A 23,208-nucleotide genomic window follows, 5' to 3' on the forward strand; every position below is an offset into this window, starting at 1 on the left:
TACTTCTTTGGTACGTACTCAATTCACCACACATTCCGCAGACAGTATCCACACATGCTGCTGAATGCACCTACAAAATTTTATCATTGTATGAGAAATGGTTAAGGAGATATGACGTCATAAACGTTGACCTGTAAAAACGGAACTGCAGGGTGAAATTTTCTAGAGATACACGCGACCTATGTGTACAAATAAGAGTGAAATGCATTAAATATATGTGAAATACCTGACATATGGGTATGTGAGGAAAGCTCTTCCTAAACACCTGGATTCATTTCATTTCAACCGAACAAACAATACTGCTTGCTGTCTAGAATGAAGTACCGTAGGGTACGAACCTGTAATTTCCTACTGTGGTAGGGAAGAGAGAAGGGAGATAGGAGGAGATGGACAGAGAGAGATACAGGGGAAAATGGAAGAGAAAAGGAAGAGGAGGAGATGGACAGAGAGAGGAAAGAGAATAAGGTGGGCAGAGAGAGGTGGAGAGGAGGAGATGGGCAGACAGAGGGGCGATAGGATTAGATTAGATTAGATTAGTACTTGTTCCACATATCATGAATACGACACTCCGTAATGATGTGGAACGTGTCAGGTTAATAAAAGGTGTCTATACAAGATATTACATTACACAAAATATTACATGACACTCAATATTTTTTTTTTTTTTTTTGTGGAGACTGGGAAATTACCCACTTACTATATCCAAAAATTCATCTAATGAGTAGAAGAAGTTGCCATTAAGAAATTCTTTTAATTTCCTTTTATATGCTGTATGGCTATCTGTCAGACTTTTGATGCTATTAGGTAAGTGACCAAAGATTTTTGTGGCAGCATAATTTACCCCCTTCTGAGCCAAAGTTAGATTTAACCTTGAGTAGTGAAGATCATCCTTTCTCCTAGTGTTGTAGCCATGTACACTGCTATTACTTTTGAATTCGTTCAGACGGTTAATAACAAATTTCATAAGTGAATATATACATTGTGAGGCTACAGTGAAGATCTCTAGCTCTTTAAATAAGTGTCTGCTGGATGCTGTGGGATGAGCTCCATCAATTATTCTGGTTACACGCTTTTGTGCAATGAACACTCTTTTACTCAATGATGACTTACCTCAGAATATGATGCCATACGAAAGCAGAGAATGAAAATAGGTGTGGTAAGCTAATTTGCTGAGATGTATATCGCCAAAATATGCAATGACTCTAATAGCATAAGTAGCTGAACTCAAATGTTTCAGCAGATCTTCAGTGTGTTTTTTCCAGTTCAACCCCTCATCAATGCATACACCTAGAAATTTTGAATGTTCCACCTTAGCTACCGATTTACGATCGAAGTCTATATATGTATATATATTAATGGTGTCATTCCATTTACTGTGTGGAACTGTATATACAGTGTTTTGTCAAAGTTTAATGAGAGCATATTTGCATGGAACCACTTAATGATTTTCTGAAAAACATCGTTTACAATTTCACCAGTTTCTTGTCTGTCGGGTGTGATAGCTATACTTGTATCATCGGCAAAAAGTACCAGCTTTGCATCTTCGTGAATATAGAATAGCAAGTCATTAATATATATTAAGAACAGCAGAGGACCCAAGACTGAACCTTGCGGCACCCCATTCTTGATTGTTCCCCAGTTTGAGAAATCACCAGTTTTTTTGCATATTATGTGAACCGTTTATTTCAACTTTCTGCACTCTTCCAGTTAGGTATGATTTAAACCATTTGAGCACTGTCCCATTCATACCACAGTACTTGAGCTTATCTAGAAGTATTCCATGATTTACACAATCAAAAGCCTAAATGGACAGAGAGAAAGAATAGGAGGAGATGGGGAGAGGAGAAATGGACAGAGGGGGGAGGAGGAGATGGACTTAGTGGGGCAGAAGAAGATGGACAGAGGGGAAATGTGCAAGGTGACAGAGAGGGGGAAGAGCATATGGAAAGGGAAAGGAACAAGGAGGAGATAGAGACAGGAGGGATGTAAATTTGGACAAAGAGAGGGAGGAGGAGATGGACAGAAAAGGGGGGAGAAGAGATAGACAGAGAGTGCGGGATAGAGGAGCCGGACTAATAGAAGACTGGAATAAATACAGTCCCCCGCAAAGCCCGGTATAGTAAGCTGGTATTACTATAAAATACGACAAAGAACTGCGAGCAGTACGAATAGTTGATTCGGTCCGCATTTTGACGACCACTGGCAGAGAGTGTAAGGTGAGTTCGCAGAACCGTGTACTCACCCGTAGAGGAGCGCTGCGCCCGCGATGCCGCCGCCGCACTGCGCCGCGACGAACATGGCGGCTCGCAGCACGGAGACGCGCCGCGTCGCCAGCAGAGCCGCCGTCACCGCGGGGTTGGCGTGCGCCCCTGCACACACAACAGCACAGCCCGCGTCACCACACCTGCCGCGCACACCAGCAACTGGCACGCACCACGCACCGCGCAGCAAACGTCTGGCCGAGTCGCAGAAGCTCGTAACGCCATCTGCTGGCGTTGGGTGCTCACGTTTTACCCGATACACGCAACTACACTACTGGCCATTAAAATTGCTACACCGAGAAGAAATGCAAATGATAAACGGGTATTCATTGGACAAACATATTATACTAGAACTGACAGGTGATTACATTTTCACGTAATTCGGGTGCATAGATCCTGAGAAATTGGTACCCAGAACAACCACCTCTGGCCGTAATAACGGCCTTGATACGCCTGGGCATTGAGTCGAACAGAGCTTGGATGGCGTGTACAGGTACAGCTGACCATGCAGCTTCAATACGATACCACAGTTCATCAAGGGTGGTGACTGGCGTATTGTGACGAGCCAGTTGCTCGGCCACCATTGACCAGACGTTTTCAATTGGTGAGAGATCTGGAGAATGTGCTGGCCAGGACAGCAGTCTAACATTTTCTGTATCCAGAAAGGCCCGTACAGGACCTGCAACATGCGGTCGTGCATTATCCTGTTGAAATGTATTGTTTCGCAAGGATCGAATGAAGGGTAGAGCCACGGGTCATAACACATCTGAAATGTAACGTACACTGTTCAAAGTGCCGTCAATGCGAACAAGAGGGAACCGAGACTTGTAACCAATGGCACTCCGTACCATCACGCCGGGTGATACGCCAGTATGACGATGACGAACACACGCTTCCAATGTGCGTTCACCGCGATGTCGCCAAACACGGATGTGACCATCATGATGCTGTAAACAGAACCTGGATTCATCCGAAAAGAAGGACGTTTTGCCATTCGTGCACGCAGGTTCGTTGTTGAGTATACCATCGCAGGCGCTCCTGTCTGTGATGCATCGTCAAGGGTAACGGCAGCCATGTTCTCCGAGCTGATAGTCCATGCTGCTGCAAACGTCGTCGAACTGTTCGTGCAGATGGTTGTTGTCTTGCAAACGTCCCCATCTGTTGACTGAGGGCTCGAGAGGTGGCTGCACGGTCCGTTACAGCCATGCGGATAAGCTGGGTGTCATCTCGACTGCTAGTGATACGAGGCCGTTGGAATCCAGCACGGCGTTCCGTATTACCCTCCTGAACCCACCGATTCCATATTCTGCTAACAGTCATTGGATCTCGACCAAAGCGAGCAGCAATGTCGCGATACGATAAACAGCAATCGGGATAGGCTACAATCCGATCTTTATCAAAGTCGGAAACGTGACGGTACGCATTTCTCCTCCTTACACGAGGCATCACAACAACGTTTCACCAGGCAACGCCGGTAAACTGCTGTTTTTGTATGAGAAATCGGTTGGAAACTTCCCTCATGTCATCACGTTGAAGGTGTCGCCACCGGCGCCAACCTTGTGTGAATACTCTGAAAAGCTAATCATTTGCATATCACAGAATCTTCTTCCTGTCGGTTAAATTTCGCGTCTGCAGCATGTCATCTTCGTGGTGTTTTAATTTTAATGGCCAGTAGTGTATTAAGTACCGCGCGGTAACATATTGGCAGACCAGACACAGAGGCATGCATACCTTCTGATACCTCAAAAACCTGGAAAATGAATTCGTGGCAGAGGGCGTCGGACAACTGCGGAAAGGCCTGTTGGCTATATCCTATCTTCCTCAACATCAGGGAGACGTTAAGGATGAAACATGTCGATCACAACCGGGACGTGGTTCATTTCTAAGCTCGCCATGAGCCATATGCCACACATTAGGTGCGTGTACATCTTGGTCAGGTGGCTGGTGGTGCGCCGCGCGGACTGGCCGCGCTGTTACAGGCGCCATCTCACTAATCGTGCGGCCCCTCCCGCCGGAGGTTCGAGTCCTCCCTCGGGCGTGGGTGTGACTGTTGTCCTTAGCATTAAGTAGGCTTAAGTAGTGTGTAAGTCTAGGGACCGATGACCTCAGCAGTTTGGTCCCTTAGGATTTCACACACATTTGAACAGGCTAAGGTCCGTGTGGGAAGAGAGTAGTTCCAGAATACGTACTTTTCTACTGTGGCCGTTGATCGCAGGAAAGACGATTAACACTCTCGCACGACGGCATAACACCAGTCACTTAGAAACCAGACATTGTGGACCGATCTCAACGACTGTGCAGACAGAATATCTAGACCGCTGCACAGATAGTACAGGCTCGTTATACGTAACTAATCTTTTGCTAGTTGAGACGACAGTCACGAACAAAGAGTGTGCACAGGACACTGAACCATTGCGGAAACATTTGTAAGGACATACGGAAGAGAAATAACGAATAAACCATTGATAGAATCATATTTTAATTTCCACTTGGGAGGGTGACATTTGTTAACTGCATACAATGTGTACCTACAAAACCTACTCACTTTGACGACCACCTGCATCCACGACAGCCTGGAACTGCATTAGAGATTATTTTAGTGCTTCCCGAAATAACTGTGGACCGTGGGACGTTCAGCTGTCACAACACCGATCATGAACTGCTTGAAAATCGCACACTGCGTCCAGCATTCTCAGAAGTGGCTGCACTAACTTCTTCAACAGTTTGTGGCGCAATTGGCAGTCGGCTTTTCCCAGGACCAACTCCCAAATCGTCAGTTAATTCGAACTTCCGAGTCACGTCCTTCAAACCCGGTGCGGAAAGAGGACTTCTCCGCATTCATTTAACGCGTCGATACTCGCGAAGAGCAGCAACACTATTTCTGTTGTTTCGATAAAACATCCCTGCTCACTTTGTCCGGACCCATGTTGACTGCCTGCAATTGTAATGCACACTGAATCTTGTGTTCCAAACGTAAGTCACCGCGCCAATACAGGCGCCTAACGACAAGTCGTCACACTAACATTACTGACAACAGAAATCCGGCAGCGCAGTGTGACCATCATTCCCATAAGTTGGGCACCCATACGTTGAGTAGTTTTTCGTCTACAATGGCTCAAGTACCGAAAGCTTAATTATAGCCAACCAGTACTTCCAGTGACGACAGTAAAAACAGGCCGGCCGTTGTGGCCCAGCGGTTCTAGGCGCTTCAGTTCGCAACCGCGCGACTGCGACGGTCGCAGGTTCGAATCCTGCCTCGGGCATGGATGTGTGTGATGTCCTTAGGTAAGTTAGGTTTAAGTAGTTCTAAGTTCTAGGAGACTGATGACCTCAGATGTTAAATCCCATAGTGCTCAGAAATTATATTAAATACTAATACAACAGACAGTTCAGTTGTTAAAATCAATCCTTGATTTCAGCTGTTGTTGTTGTAGTCTTCAGTCCAGAAACTAGATTGATGCAGCTCTCCATGTTACTCTATCCTGTGCAAGCTTCTTCATCTCCAAGTAACTACTGCACCCTACATCCTTCTCAATCTGCTTAGCGTATTCATCTCCTGGCCTCCCTCCCTGTAGTTTGTGCTTGCTTTCAGCCGTTCGCAGTACCAGCACAGCAAAATCGTTTTGGTTAATGTAACAAGACCACATCACTCAATCATCCAGACTGTTGCCCCTGCAACTATTGAAAGGGCTGCTGCCCCTCTTCAGGTACCACACGTTTGTCTGGCCTCTCAACAGACACCCCTCCGTTGTGGTTGCACCTACGGTACGGCTATCTGTACGCTAAGGCACGCAAGCCTCTCCACCAGAGACAAGGTCCATGGTTCATAGAGGGCCGGGGGGGGGGGGGGGGAGAGAGGGGGGGAGTTAGAATTTAAAAGCATTAAACTCCCAAGGGACCTTGACTGCTGTGGCGATATGTGATCAGTGTACCTTAAGGATTATATTCCATTAAATAACCCGAGTTTGGGCCGATATTTTATGGCTCTTCCCGAAAGTTCAACAGTCTCTCGTCGGAGAGCAGCGCACAGATTATTTGCTCGACCTGTCTTCAGACGATAAATTACAGCTTCCTTCTTTCTGTGGTACACCATAGAAGAAGCTCTCCTTAAGCCACACGATGCACATTGAAAGGTTTTTCCGATATTTCCGGAACGTGATGGGCGGTCAGCCAATAGTCTGTGCCATGCTTCCTTTGGAAAGATTTCGGCACGTAGCTTCTGTGGCCGTCTCTGAAAATTTTGCAGGGACCTAGCCTCTTAGCCACCTTAATTCCCGCTTTGGAAATCGTAATTTCAGGCGTAAGGCATTGGGTTTCAGGTAGAATGTGCACCCCCCACCCCCCTCCCCCGCGTGTGAATTCATGTAATATTCACACTTACACAAACACATACGCACACGCGCGTAGCCCTAGCCTGCAATCTCCCGAAACACGATGGGGCAAAAGAGCTACCACTGTACAGAAAGTGAATTATTAAAATTCCTCGTCCATTAAGCCAGAGGAAATTCGGAAGGCTAATAAATATTACCGGTAAATATGCCCCTCGCAGCCTCACCCCAAATAAAATACGAGTGAAACCTTAATAAGTGCGTGGAGGCTATTAAGGCGGCTGCAAGACGGCGGCAGGTAAATCTTCTGTAGAAACGTACGTAATTAAGGTTAAAGCGCCGCGCCGTCCGCTGCTACCAATTCTGCTAAATACTCCAGAATTTTTACTGCGCAGCTTAATTAGGGTGCCAAATGGTATTCGTCCACACTCTCTCGACTACAATTGGCCTTTAATGCCATGCTCGCTGGCGAACTATTTTGACTGCCCCGTGAGAGCTGCGGTAATTGCGCAGTATTCGACTCTTTTCGATTTTGAGGGTCGTTATAAGAAGTGTAATTCTATATCTGTCTTTCTTTTGGCTCCAGGATCCATAAGGCAATAATTACGAAAGCACCAATTACTCACACGATTTTAGACCTTAAATCGTACCGCCGAAAACTACACAGTGACATTAATTGTTTGTCTGTAAAACATGTATGATTTCGCTGCCACTTAACCTATATTGCCGGCCGGAGTGGCCGAGCGGTTCTAGGCGCTACAGTCTGAAACCGCGCGACCGGGCATGGGGCATGGGTGTGTGTGATGTCCTTAGGTTAGTTAGGTTTAAGTAGTTCTAAGTTCTAGGGGACTGATGACCTCAGAAGTTAAGTCCCATAGGGCTCAGAGCCATTTGAACCATTTTAACCTATATTGTACGTTTCCCTCATGATGTATTAGTACTGCCGTAGGTATAATTAAACAATACGATGAATCAAAACGTACTCTCATCTTATTGTGTGACCAGTGAAACTCATTCGCGTACGTCGGAGTATGAACTGGTGTTTTTTAGATGCCTCGAGGTACATAAATTGGTAGACAACTAATTTACCAAGATTTTAATTGTTACACATATAACAGAGGAAGGACTTTTTGATTACATAGGAAACATCGGACGTTGCAAAAATGTTGTTGCTCATGTCAGTTTTCTGAAACTATCTGAAAATTTGGAAATTTGTGGTAAGGTCTATGGGACCAAACTGCTAAGGTCATCGGTCCCCAGGCTTACGCACTACTTAATCTAACTTAAACTAACTTACGCTAAGGACAACAAACACCCATGCCCGAGGGAGGACTCGAACCTCCGACGGGGGGCGCCGCGCGAACCGTTACAAGACACCTCAGACCGCACGGCTACCCCACGCGGCAAAAAAATCTGAGAACTACAGCGCAATGCCTATAGTTTCTATCAACTTCAAATGTTAACAGAAACAGGGTGGTTGCAAACAGTAATTTAATAGGTACTGGGAGATGAAGCAGCTTGCAGAGGATAGAGTAGCATGGAGAGCTGCATCAAACCAGTCTCTGGACTGAAGACCACAACAACAACATGAAATACAAGTACATAGACTGTTAATTACTACAGTATGTAACACGTATCGGAACAGCTCACTGCACCTTGAAAATAAATTCTCCCTTCAGATGCCCCCCGTCTGACTGAATGCAGTGCTGAAGGAGTTATGGAAAGGTTACCATAACACGCCTTATCATACCCTGCTAAATGGCGCTTATTTCACGGTGAATGACAGTCTTCAAGTTTGTCATCTGTCTCCAAACTGATAAAAAACCCTTTGCTACCCGTAACCCCCACAGGAAGAAATGCGAAGCTGTTAAATACGGGGGACTGGGTGGCCACGTCGCATCTCCACAGCGGGATATTACCACGGCTTTGCAAACGTTAGTCGGAGTATAGCCATATTCTAGCGTGCTGTGTGAGCCGCTGTAGCCAAATGTTATTCAGCAGCCCTCCTCCCTGGTATTCGGGGAATATGGGAGTTCTGAATCATACACATACACGTCCGGCGTCATCCTCGAAAAAAAAGGGACCAGTAAAACCACACATGCCAGCTGCACACATCATACCACAACTTTTGGACTCGCCTGGGGCTTTTCATCCAAATGTCGAGAGTTTTCTTGAGACCAGTATCGGAAGTTTTGCTTATTAGCACATCCAGCTGTGAAAAAGTTTGCTTCGTAGGATGTCAACAGATGGAGAAACACTTGCTCTCAGTTACTCATTGCAAGAATATACGTGCAGTTGGCGAGTCTGTTTTGCCAGTCAATATCTCTGAACGCTTGAACCGCCTGCAGTGGTAAAACTTGAAATAATCCAACAAGCGGCCGACTTAACGTCGCGACAGTTGTAATATTTGTGCACCTCGCCGTGCCGAAAGTTTGGGACTGTGTCCACGTGGTACGGGCTCTCGCTTCAGGTTCTCACTCGTTCTTCCCGGCCGGTCACTGCCGATTCAAAACACTATCAGTCGCCGCCTACTGCCTCGCCTACCTGAGAATGCTGTGCCTTTCGGGTACAGACAAATGACGGTCATCACCCTCGTGATAGAAGCAAATCGGATAAATGTTTTCACCGCCGCATTTCGCGTCTGCGCAGACTACCGGTGCGTGGGTTACTACTTACCCAGTTCCTTACTATTCACGGCTTCAACGCACATGTGGTAATGATTACCAACTGCAGTTGGTAATACAATGAACAACTTATCAGAGCTGTACTGTCCTATGCTTCTTCATTCCGAGCTTTTCAGCCTCTAAAACCTCGACATCGACGGGACATTAAACCGCAACCAACCTTAGACATTTCTTGCAGCACGTAAGCACTCTTTTTGTCCTATAATTGTAAACTAAATCCTGAACCCCGCTCCTCTTGAATGAGAGACTAATGTGCCAACCACCCGCTCCTTGTAGACAGTAAGACGGCATTTTCCGGATGGTTATGTAAGTGCCGGAACATTGTCGTTTGACGTTGAAGTGGCGCATCCACCCACCCAGCGGATACACTGTTACCTTCTGATGGTGGTTTGATTTGATGTAGATGCACTTATTACTGACTCGTAATATTCACAGTAAATGTGATATGGCACCTACCTGGAAGTTCGCTGAGTGACAGGGGAGATGAAGACTTAAAGGTGGAAGGGGTAGCCAGCCAACGAAATTTCTTTGTTAAGAACTTTTCTTCTAAAAAGTGTTAGCCTTGTGCGTTAGATGAAGGCTAAATTTAATGACTATGCGCGCTTTGTCATGTTCGTGTTTCTGATGAAAATGAGAGAAATAACGAAGAGAGTGTAATTGGATGAGCCATTGCTGTCTAACAGAACCATCCCGTCCCCCGAGTTTAACGTCCCCATCCGACAGTCTCCCATGCGCTCGCTCTATGAAGTCCTGTCCAGAAGGAAGGAACGTTAGGGTTTGACGTCCCGTCGTGAAGCACAAGCTCCTACTTGACAAAGTCATTGATCATATAGCTTCTAAAGAAACCATCACGGATTTTGCCTTAAATAACTCAGAGGGGTATTTTCTAAATGGACGCACTTATAATCTGAACACCCTCCTTCTGATTTGAGTACTATGGATGAATCACGTCTCCACATCGCTCGACTAACTGCGCAGAGGTTCAAGATTTAATTTAGTGCAGACTCTGATAACTTCGAGACAATACTCCGCTGAGAAAAATTTGTTTCACAACCTGTTTAGGAAACGACTATCACCGAAAAAGAAAAGAGATCTTTCGAATGCGCATTAGCTCAGTTGGTTAACAGTCTCTAAAGAAATCGTTCGCAGTCTAGCTGAATGGATCATCTTGGGATACGCGTGAAGCGATTAGGAGAAAGTAAGGACAATCTAAAATGGATGACTGGACGAGTATTCCATTCTGGCAGCGGTTGCAACGTCGTAATCACAGTGTCAGCAATGTCTGCTATTATAGCTGTTAAAACAGCCCAGGGCCTTCTCGACTTCGGAACCAGAATGCCCCACTGATTCAGGGACCACCACATTAATGAGCTTTTGTATCTTGACCGTCCACTATAGAGGTGCAACATTTGGAGACACCACGAGTCTCGCCCAACTGTCTGTCACGATGCCCCACTTTCCGTTTCTATTAGCGTAAATTCACGAGTCATTGTTGTTGTTGTTGTTGTGGTCTTCAGTCCTGAGACTGGTTTGATGCAGCTCTCCATGCTACTCACTCTATCCTGTGCAAGCTGCTTCATCTCCCAGTACGCACTGCAGCCTACATCCTTCTGAATCTGCTTAGTGTATTCATCTATTGGTCTCCCTCTACAATTTTTACCCTCCACGCTGCCCTCCAATACTAAATTGGTGATCCCTTGTGCCTCAGAACATGTCCTACCAACCGATCCCTTCTTCTAGTCAAGTTGTGCCACACATTTCTCTTCTCCCCAATCCTATTCAATACCTCCTTATTAGTTATGTGCTCTACCCATCTAATCTTCAGCATTCTTCTGTAGCATCACATTTCGAAAGCTTCTATTCTCTTCTCGTCCAAACTATTTATCGTCCACGTTTCACTTCCATACATGGCTACACTCCATACAAATACTTTCAGAAACGACTTCCTGACACTTAAATCTATACTCGATGTTAACAAACTCCTCTTCTTCAGAAACGCTTTCCTTGCCATTGCCAGTCTACATTTTATATCCTCTCTACTTCGACCATCATCAGTTATTTTGCTCCTCAAATAGCAAAACTCCTTTACTACTTTAAGCGTCTCATTTCCGAATCTAATTCCCTCAGCATCACCCGACTTAATTCGACTATATTCCATTATCCTCGTTTTGCTTTTGTTGATGTTCATCACGAGTCATCGTATGTGAGATGGAACCTCACAGAGAAATGACCAAGTGGTGCCCAGCTTTAAAGGCAACACGGGTGAGTGCCACTGTGGGCCTGAAGAGCCGGTGTGGGTAGGCGGACGCAGCGCCAGACTGGCTTCACGTCGGCTGGCCACGGCCACACGGGCAAGGCGCGAGGCCCGGAAGCAAGGTCCGTGGCCCGCAGCCACCACCTGCCGCCTCACGCCAGCTGCCGCGCGGCGCGCACAGGCATTTGACTGTGGCCTTCGCCCGCCGCTGCCCCACTGTGATCTCGCCGGTCACTGCACGCATCTCCCGCGCAGCTTTCATTGCGTCTCAGAAAACAGTAGAGCGTGTACCATCTGATCAAACTGTCTACACTAATGGCCATTAAAATTACTACACCACGGAGATGACGTGCTACAGAAGCGAAATATAACCGACAGGAAGAAGATGCTGTGATATGCAAATGATTAGCTTTTCAGAGCATTCACACAAGGCTGGCGCCGGTGGCGACACCTACAACGTGCTGACACAGGGAAAGTTTCCAAACGATTTCTCATACACAAACAGCAGTTGACCTGGTGAAACGTTGTTCTGATGTCTCGTGTAAGGAGGAGAAATGCGTACCATCACGTTTCCGACTTTGATAAAGGTCGGATTGTAGCCTATCGCGATTGCAGTTTATCGTATTGCGACATTGCTGCTCGCGTTGGTCGAGATCCAATGACTGTTAGCAGAATATGGAATCGGTGGGTTTAGGAGGGTAATACGGAACGCCGTGCTGGATCCCAACGGCCTCCTATCACTAGCAGTCGAGATGACAGGCATCTTATCCGCATGGTTGTAACGAATCGTGCAGCTACGTATCAGTCCCTCAGTCAACAGATAGGGACGTTTGCAAGAGAACAACCATCTGCACGAACAGTTCGAAGACGTTTGCAGCAGCACGGACTATCAGCTCGGATACCACGGCTGCAGTTACCCTTGACGCTGCATCACAGACAGGAGCGCCTGCGATGGTGTGTGTACTCAACGGCGAACCTGGGTGCACGAATGGCAAAACGTCATTTTTTCGGATGAATCCAGGTTCTGTTTACAGCATCGTGATGGTCTCATCCGTGTTTGGCGATATCGCGGTGAACGCACATTGGAAGCGTGTATTCGTCATTGCCATACTGGCGTATCACCCGGCGTGATGGTATGGGGTGCCATTGGTTACACGTCGCGGTCACCTCTTGTTTGCACTGAAGGCACTTTGAATAGTGGACGTTACATTACAGATGTGTTACGACCCTTGGCTCTACGTTTCATTCGATCCCTGCGAAACCCTACATTTCAGCAGGATAATGCACGACCGCATGTTGCAGGTCCTGTACGGGCCTTTCTGGATACAGAAAATGTTCGAATGCTGCCCTGGCCAGCACATTCTCCAGATCTCTCACCAACTGAAAACGTCTGGTCAATGGTGGCCGAGCAACTGGCTCGTCACAATACGCCAGTGACTACTCTTGATGAACTGTGGTATCGTGTTGAGGATGCATGGGCAGCTGTACCTGTACACGCCATCCAAGCTCTGTTTGACTCAATGCCCAGGCGTATCAAGCCCGGTATTACTGCCAGGGGTGGTTGTTCTGGGTACTGATTTCTCAGGATCTAGGCACCGAAATTGCGTGAAAATGTAATCACATGTCAGTTCTAATATAATGTATTTGTGCAATGAATACCCGTTTATCATCTGCATTTCTTCTTGATGTAGCAAATTTAATGTCATGTAGTGTATTACTGGACATTAATATGGGGTGTGTCCACCCTTCGCCTTTGTGACGGTTTCAACTCTGCTGGGGCAGTTTCAATGAGGTGTCTGAATGTTGTTGGAGGAACGGCAGCAAATTCTTCCTCAAAGCTTAAACCGAAGCAGACAGTGATTTTGGACGCTGAGGTCTGGAGTAAAGTCGACCTTCTAACACATCCAAAAAGAGCTCTCTTGGATTCTGGTTGGGATTGTGAGCAGGCCAGTCCATTCCAGGAATGATACTGTCCAGAGACTATTTATTGCCTTACAGATGCTACTTTATGACAGGGGTGCGTTGTCATGCTAAAGGAAACCATCATCTTCTCCGAACCGTTCCTCCCATATATGCAGTTGTGAAATGAGTGCACATCCTTGCACATTTTAAAGTGCAATACGCGAACCACAAGCAGACCACAAAGATCACCCTCTTACCATAACACTACCTCCTCCGCACCTCGCTGTTGGCACTAATATGATAGCAGGTAATGGCCGGCCGTGGTGGCTGCGCGGTTCTAGGCGCTAAACTCTGCAGCCGCGCGGCCGCTACGGTCGCAGGTGCAAATCCTGCCTCGGACATCGCTGTGTGTGATGTCCTTAGATTAGTTAGGTTTAAGCAGTTCTAAGTTCTAGGGGACTGGTGACCTCAGAAGTTAAGTCCCATAGTGCTCGGAGCCATTTGAACCATAGCAGGTAATGTTATTCAATAAAGAGTTTGTTTGTGTGGCCATCAAATGGTTCAAATGGCTCTGAGCACTATGGGACTCAACTGCTGAGGTCATCAGTCCCCTAGAACTTAGAACTAGTTAAACCTAACTAACCTAAGGACATCACAAACATCCACGCCCGAGGCAGGATTCGAACCTGCGACCGTAGCGGTCTTGCGGTTCCAGACTGCAGCGCCTTTAACCGCACGGCCACTTCGGCCGGCTGTGTGGCCATCCTCCGCAGCAAGCATATAAATACTTGTTTTTTAAATAAAACTGCCTTTCTTGCTGCTAGTTGCTTTATTTATCCCACACGCGTTTCGTCTTCTCCTGTTCAGAGGCATCATCAGTGGGACCTATAACGATACAGTTTTGTTAGTTATAGATTATCAAACAATTCACTTCGCGATTTTTTGTAAAAAAACGTAATTACTCACGATTTGCTGATCTGCGTTTCCTCACATCTGATCTGGAGGTCGCGCTACCACTTTTATCACTGCCATATAATCACATCTTTGTGTTCTCGCCTTCCACACACTGTTCACCATGTTTCTCATTTTTTTTGTGGTGGACTATTGTTCTTTTGTCACTCGATACAACTATTACAATGTTATCCAAGCATTCGCCAAAGTGATACTCTTCCATCGGGTTGTCACAGAGCATAGCGTGATTCATCACTCTTAACTCATTCGTTTCCCACTGATCCACTGTACAGAGGCGTCACTCTTAACACCACCTCAAGCGTCACTCAGCAATGACTACAGTAATGCGTGGCTTATGAGGCAATACTCGACCGTCGAAACCCATTGTTTATTAACTCCCTACGCACAGTGACAAAACTCGTAAGATACGTCCTAATATCGTGTCGACCTCCTTTTGCCCGGCGTAGTCCAGCATCTCGTCCTAGCATGGAGTCGACAAGTCGTTGGAAGACACCTGCAGAAATACTAAGCCACGTGGCTTTTATAGCCGTCCATAATTGCGAAAGTGTTGGCGATGCATGAGTATGTCTACGAACTCTCGATAATCTTTCATATATGTTCGATAGGATTCACGTCGGGAGACCTGGGTGTCCAAGTCATTCTCTCGTACTGTCCAGAATATTCTTCCAACCAATCGAGAACAATTGATGGCCTGGTCACATTGCGCACCGTTGTTAGCGAACATGGAGTCTATGAATGGCTACAGATGGTCTCGAAGTAGACGCACGTAACTATTTCGTCAGTGATGGGTTCAGTTGGCCCAGAGAACTCACACGATTCCATGTAAACACAGCCCACACCATTAGGGATCAACCGATATGGTCACGAGCCAAGGAGAGGCGCTGGTGTTAGCAAAGGCACTAGCTTCGATAGCCTGCTGCCATAGCCCATTAACACCGAAGTTCGGTTCACTGCTCTAACGGACACGTCCGTCATACGTCCCACATTGATTTCTAAGGTTACTTCAAGCAGTGTTAGCACAGACAACTCCATGCAAACGTTGCTGCGCTCGATAATTAAGTGAAGACTGTCGGCCATTGGGTTGTCTGTAGTAGCAGGTAAAGATTGAAATTTGGTATTTTCGGCACACTCTTGACACTGTGGATCTCGGAATACTGAATTCCCTAACGATATCTGAAATGGAATGTCCCATGCGTCCAGCTCCAACTACAATTCCGCGTTCAAAGACTGTTAATTCCTCTCGCGTGGCCATAACCACGTCGGAAACATTTCACATGACATCTGTAGTACAAATGACAGTTCTGCCACCACAGTGCCCTTTTACACTTGTGTACGCCATACTATGGCCATTTGAATATGTGTATATCGCTACCCCATGACTTGTTTGTCGCCTCGGTTACACTGACTTAAACCAAGCCTCTTGAAATGTGCACTGGGCATGCCAGAACTGACATTGACATATATGCGATGTTGTTTCTACTTCTGCACAATCACAGTCGTCGAACTGTTTGTTGTTCACCTCTCGAGATTGGTCTCCGACTTATTGTCACTCCACTGCCTTTTAAGGTGTCCCTTTGAAATGACGTCCTCGGGTTTAAAATTCAGAAAGTTTCCCCATGCTGTTGTCGGTGGCTTATACAAGGCGCGGGAGATATCGAAGCAACTTTTCTTGATCGTGAGCTTTCTACAGTGACGAAACGGCATTCACCTCTAACACTAAGTTTGTGGATGGTGCAACAAAAGCCATGCAGTAAAGCTTGTCAATAGGTGTTGGTTTTCACAAATCTGTAGTTCTCATAACAGGTTGTATGCACCCGATTTGTATGGACATAATAATGGCCGCTGCACTTCCGAGACGACCAAGACAGGAAGGCCTCCACGCGGTTTTGATACTGTGGCTACATTCGCAATAAAGTACAGCAGGTTACCTAAACACAAACTCGCTAGCGGCCCCATCGGTACCGTACGAACGCCGTGTCATCCTTTACCAATGGCGTCATTGGATGTATAGTGCAGGGCAGTGGAGTTAGCCAAGCGCTCTTCCTGCCGTCGTGTTTTCGTGACCTGGCAGTACCTATAGCAGATATCAACCCGGATATTGCCATACCAACGTACTGTTTAATCTTTACATTACAGAAGACTCCGAGTGACTTAAGTAAATGTGTGGCGAATCATTTCAGAAAAAAATGACTATTTTTGCTAATTTTCCCTGTTTCCCATAATACTGCGAAAGAATTGCATTTTGTATCAGTTATTTTTTAAATATGATGTTACACGTTTTGCCTCTTCTAAACTGTAAACCACTTTACCCAGCTTGTTATATTGGGACATCCTTGTCGCCGTGGCATCACAATCATGCTGCAATTTGCCTTTTTCGCATACACAACGCGTTTCCATGTGACAGGGGCACAGGATGCGTTGACTATCTGTAAAAAATCTAATACCGATTGAGGACCGCCTGTGCTTTTGGAGCCTATGACCTGCGAAGCCGCCAAACCACTAGCGACGACAAAAAAATTTTGAGTAGCTTCTGTTGTACTTGTCCTGCAAATTATTTAGTCGCCTGAGTTTCCTTTTCATTAACATCTTGAACTACTTGGAGGTGGAACTGGTACATGATGTGGATGGAAGATGCCGTTGATGTCATATCACTAACCTTACAACCTCTTCACGTGTAGAGAGGAATTGTAAACAAACCATCTGATTGAAACTACTATATAGCATATCAATGTATGCCGGGTAAACATCCATTAACAGCTGGGTTAACAACCCTGCCTGGCCGTCCTGGTATATCTTTTCCCTTATTTCTCTCAGTCGACTGAGGAGACTGCTGAGATGATTCTGTAAATGACCATTCGTGTGTCCAATTGAGCTAGTGCTTCGTCTCTAGTGACAAGACATTGAACTTCCTTCCTTTAACTAACTGTACGTCCAGCTGGGTGCTCCTGTGGTTACGTTGCCGTTTGAACGACAATATAAAATTCTATACTAGATGAAGGATTTGAAGGATTCTGTGCGCAAAACGCTACCATTTGTTTTGAAATTACATCAGATTATAGAGCAACAATTTTCCCGCGTTGTCAATTAATGTCCTGGAGAAAGAAATGAAGAATGGAAATGGTTCTAAGTAACACAAAATCACGTTGCCCCATCTCATCACTGGAAAAACGTGCGATGAATGAGAAAACAAATAAGTTATTAGAAACATGTCATGTCAAGAAACTAACTGCGTCTGAGTACCAATACGAAAGTTTTGTTTCAAGTGCCTTTAGTACAGAGGCCCTACGTTTCACTTGGGGTTAAACAATTACAGAAATATAGCAATAATATATTAGTCAACAAAAACCCTTTCTCATTATTTTTAAATTTTTTATAAAAGAATAACAAAATTAAATTCAAGAAAGCCGGCCGAAGTGGCCGGGCGGTTAAAGGCGCTGCAGTCTGGAACCGCAAGACCGCTACGGTCGCAGGTTCGAATCCTGCCTCGGGCATGGATGTTTGTGATGTCCTTAGGTTAGTTAGGTTTAACTAGTTCTAAGTTCTAGGGGACTAATGACCTCCGCAGTTGAGTCCCATAGTGCTCAGAGCCATTTGAACCATTTTTTGAAATTCAAGAAAAAAGGTGTCTCAGTATTGACTTCCGTTTCTTATACCACTTCATTCTTGGGACCAGATGTTGGAAAGTTTGCTGTAAAACTCCCAGTGCTGATGAGGAAGAACTGGCACCATCATCAAAAGATCTTCCTCTTTTGCAACCGATAAACGTGGCCCGTCTTCCAGATGAAGTACCGCATGGCATACATCAGCCGTGGTCTTTCCTCTTTTGAATACATTCACATTTTTTTCCATTCTTCTGTTCCAGAATAAGAATTTTTTAGAGCTATTTAAGACAGATGAGTATGAAACAGTTGTATCATACAGCATTCGGAGAGCTTACACATCTACATTGACAACAATATTTCAGCAGTATCTTTAAAATAAGAGAAGTCAGTTGAACATTTTGGAATTACATCGAATAGGTTCGTAACTGGCTGAACAATCTTGTGTAAATTTTGCGCACGAAGGTCCCGCTTAATTTTTCTTTATCACTGCGAAATCTGTAGCAGCTCAGAGAGCTGTGGCCACTCACCAAAAACTTGTGTGTTCTCTCTTCCAACCATCCTAGGCTAAATCGACAATATCTTGAGGCATGGCAGTGGGAACTCCACCGGTATGCTCTGCTTGCCACAAATACCATGTGCTATCTAGTAATGAACACTTGAGACATTTCCTCCACGATTTGACACTTGGAACATGTTTTCGGGCATGCAACAGAGTGCCGAGAACAGATTAGCGTCAAAACGCGTTTTATGATAAAAAATGATATAATGTTTCCCATTTCCATTCTTCAAATTGTGTGTTTAACAATGAGAACGGACTGGAAACCTTTACCTTGTTGACGTAACAGTTTCGGCATTTGCGTTCAGTCATCGGCAGCAAACTTAATAGCATAAATCAGAATTGGCGGGCCGATGTAGCTTATTACTTCTACAGCGCATCAGAGGAGGGAATGGCCAATTTTGAAGCATAAGGCAGGAACGACCATTCGAAGCAAAAGTGTCCAGTAAACATGGGCTCTAAAATGAATTCCTTAAGAGCTATGAACACTGTTTCATCTTCAATACTGTGAAACACATCTCTTCTACTGAAGGAGTGCTCATAGTTTTTAAGGTACGGATTTTAGAGCCGGTGTACTAAACAATTTTTCTAGTTTCGGTCCACATTACCTCCATCCAAATATGGAAAGCAAAGAGCTTGCACTAGAAGATATTTGTTTCACGGTATGGAAGAAGTGCTGATGGCCCTTAAGATATGCAGTTTTAGAGCCCATGTTTGAGACTATCTCGCTTCTGATGATCGTATCCCTGAATATTGACCATTCCTCTTGTGACACCCTGTATAGGATAAGTGATCACTTCTGCGATATAATACTCAGTTTTATGATATGCTTTTGAAATCAAGGTAGGAAGCATCTAAGTACCGACTATTATTCTTCACATTAAACTATTCGCCGCAGTGGATAAGATGTTGAGCACTTAACAGTAAGCTGCAATATTCGAAACTCCTTTCGGCTGTCCTGTCGGTTTTTTGTGGCCTCCTAAACTATTTCAGGCGAATGTTGGACTGGTTCCATATAAAAGACGAGATACTTGTCTAATGGCGTCCACGGGACTTTAAACTCTAGTTCCATATCGTTAACACTTGTATTGAATTTCTGTGCAGTTCTAGCTGAACTCGTGCTTCTTTACGTTACAGGCCCTCAGGTTAGGTGCTGAGTGTAACGACTGGACGCTGGATTTGCGCTTTAGGTGCCTCACTGCTGCACCAGATTCTTGTGTCTGCGCCGGCCTTTGTACAAGGCCGGCAAGTGTCCGCCCGCATCTCACGGCGGCCACCAGCCAGTCAGTCCACACGTATTCTAATTGCCTGTCTCCCCCACTCCTCTCCAGATCCATGCAACGCGTAGCACAGCGCTACACAGCCGCTACCTTTCCGACGCAACTGTTAGACAAGTTGAGCGGAACACGGACTGTAGAGCCTTGTCGACGTAGTGATCTTCATCTACATGCAGACTCCGCAAACTGTTGTATGGTGCGTGGTGGAGGCTACCTTGAAGTACTACTAGTAACTAGACGTTTCCTTCCCTGTTTCACTGGCAAACTGATCGAGGGTGAAACGATTATCTACAGGGTGTCGTCCCCCCCCCCTCTAAAAAAAAAGGCAAACTTTAGGGACAGGTTTCTTACACAAGAACAAGAAAAAAAGTCTAGTAAGCAAGGGTTCTAAGGCGTATACCTTAAGAGATATGAGCAGTTATTCATCTGCAATACTATGAAACTCATCTCTTCTATTGCAACCTCTTTGCTTTTCATATTTTTCGAGGAGGTAGTATGAACAAAAACAAGAAAACATGTCTAGCATCGACTCTGAAATGCACACCTTAAGGGCTATGATGTGTTTCAAACTAGCGAAAATTCAAAGTGCTCAGAGCTCTTAAAGTACGTATTTTAGAGCCCAAATGCACCTTATTTTTTTAAAATTTATTTCTGTATAAGGGGCCCATCCCTACCTGTGTTTCTTTTTTTTTTTTTACCCCACCCTGTATGTACCTTCGTACAAACATTATGAATTGGTTCAAATGGCTCTGAGCACTATGGCACTTAACTTCTGAGGTCATCAGTCCCCTAGAACTTAGAACTACTTAAACCTAACTAACCTAAGGACATCACACACATCCATGCCCGAGGCAAGATTCGAACCTGCGACCGTAGCGGTCGCGCGGTTCCAGACTGTAGCGCCTAGAACCGCTTGGCCACCTATCTCTGAAAGGGTTGCGACCATTTCAATATAATGCAGTGTAGGTAACTCCATTAATGGGAATCAATACTCTTTCAAGAGACTAGCGGCTATTGACGAAGAGAAATTGTAGCTGTCACTTTAATGAATTTAGCCACCGAAAGGGACCACGTACATACAGTATACGCAGCTGCGATTTCTCGACAGTGAATTCTTGAAACGTCTCGCTCTATGTGTTAAGTCCGAAAGAGCAAAGTACAAGTCAAGAAATATACGTCTTTTATTCGAAGTGTACAGATTTCCCATTGGACGTTGTTAAACATATCCATTCATACCATATCGACTCATTGCTTGTAGCGCTTTTCGTCCCTGGGTGTAAAGTTAATGCCCACTAATGAATAACCGGTGCTGCTGTAGTAACGTTGCTCCTGTATGCGGCCATTCATCCCCAGTTGCTAATCAAATATTATTTATCTTGTAGAAAATAACAAGTATTGTTCGTATTGTACAATTGAATTTCGTCTGTTTTTTCTTCCACGAAACATATTCGACATAATATTGTTTTAGGCATCTTCAACGGGTTTTTTTTCCTCTCCTATCATCTAAATGTGTTCAGTGCCTCTCCCATTGTCATTACAGACAGTAAATCATTACCCCTACTTTGTTTACGGGTTTTCACTCTAACGTATTGCCACTGCAAACATGCATCCTCACGTGGCAATTAAAGGTGATTATTAATCATTGTTACCTACAAGTTAAACAACTTACTGCTATAAGAGCTATGTTGTTGTTGCTGCTGTTGTCGCTGTTGATATTGTGGTTTTCAGTCCGAAGTCTGGTCTGGTCTCAACGCTACTTCATACTGTACTCTTACTGCTGGTAATATTCGAGAAGGAACGTCACAAACAATTACAGCACACACAACTGACGTCAGCTGCGTTCAGTATTGATAACTAAACTTTAAGTTTCCATTCTTTTCCCTTAGATTTCAGGTCAGTATTTAATTTCATTTAGCATTTAGAAATATATAAGTAGATTTTACTTCTTCAAATAACCTGATCGAGTACTGTCTGTTTACCTCATCTATTTTTTATTACTCCCTTTTGATAATAATCCTCATATTCCCTATCTTCTTTTTGCTTCTGATTCGGTAGTATCAGCTTTTGTTACTCTTAATGCGTCTGTGAAGTGTCTCATTTCGCTCTTTATTATTGCAGCATAGATAGTCTGAAGTATCTCACAAACATGTGAGGTCCTAGGAAAATTATGAAATTTTTATAATCACCTCTTCACATGAACCAACCACCATCAGTTTTACAGACACAGGAGAATGAACCAACTACGTTCACAGCACGAGTGATGAAGCGTGGGCTCCGACAGCGCCCCACAGATGATGAATCTCGTCGGGGCAACGCTTGCTCACACGGCCTGACCCTGCATCTTGTCTGACAGAATCTCCCGGACAAAACCAGCTGGTCTGCAGAGTGTTAGTCTAAGGACGAGTACGTGCGGACTAATCAAAGCTGTTAGACAACGTCGCCAATGAATTAAGCTTGTTCTACGCATCGCGAAAGGCATTCTCCAACATTTTTCAGAACGAACTCTAGTTGTAACAGAGCCCATTGTGATAGGATTGCAGTCGTAATAAAAAATGAAAAAATAGGTGTATACATTACGACAGCTTAGTTGATTAACTCTCCAAATCGTAATCAATTAGTCTCTAAAGGGAAGCATCAAAAATCTAGTTTTGGCAAAAGAAAGGGTGTTGGGGGGAGGGGGGGTTTGGTCACCTGAATTCTTTTGTTGCAGTACCCAAACGATAGAATGGAGTGGTTTCGTGAGGAACAGTTTCTGGTACATCCCAATGACGGATCTAAGTCTAAAATTCGTCTCCCAACAATCGGTCCAATACGTCAATAATTCGCCAGCACTCTTTAAATCCATTGCATTCCACACTCTGCAACATTGTGGTTCAATATGGCAGTCTATGTCTTCAAAATATCTTAGAGATGCTCTCGATGGTTTATGAGCCATGTGATACGGTACAGGCAGTGATGGATGACCCTAAGGGGCAGCTTAACGGGACAGCCTGGGCAAACGAAACGCCTCCAGAGGAGGATTATCTGGCCCTACGTAGGCGCAGCGGACCGCTCAACGATAACAGACTCCTCCTCCAACGCGGCACTGGTGTTCTGTGCGTTTAGAGCTGGCGTTCTGTTATTTCCTCGGAAACTACTACGCGTGATGCAGTTCTTTCATTAGCTTGCAATGCTATGCGCAGAACTGACATAAATGTAACTGAGGTAACAGACCCCTTATTAAACACTGCTGTGGTCACACTGTGTAAGAATCTGCAGACAACTTGTGTGATACTCTGTAAGCCAGAAATATTGTCTCAGACATGAAACATTGCAAATGACGGTCAGTAACTGAGAAAGTGATGAATAAGAGTTTTGTGGAAGCCAAAGATA

General features: G+C 45.1%; 1 protein-coding gene across 2 annotated transcripts in view; it reads right to left on the minus strand.

Annotated features, from left to right (window-relative positions):
- LOC124599972 (neurogenic protein big brain-like) overlaps nucleotides 1-23,208 on the minus strand; it is a 303,231-nt gene that overhangs the window by 268,297 nt on the left and 11,726 nt on the right. For both annotated transcript variants that reach the window (XM_047136123.1, XM_047136124.1), the window contains exon 2: nucleotides 2,243-2,369. In XM_047136123.1, the coding sequence (XP_046992079.1) occupies nucleotides 2,243-2,369 (127 nt within the window). The remainder of the gene's footprint in view (nucleotides 1-2,242; nucleotides 2,370-23,208) is intronic.

Source organism: Schistocerca americana, chromosome 1 (genome assembly GCF_021461395.2).
Source record: "Schistocerca americana isolate TAMUIC-IGC-003095 chromosome 1, iqSchAmer2.1, whole genome shotgun sequence".
NCBI lineage: Eukaryota > Metazoa > Arthropoda > Insecta > Orthoptera > Acrididae > Schistocerca > Schistocerca americana.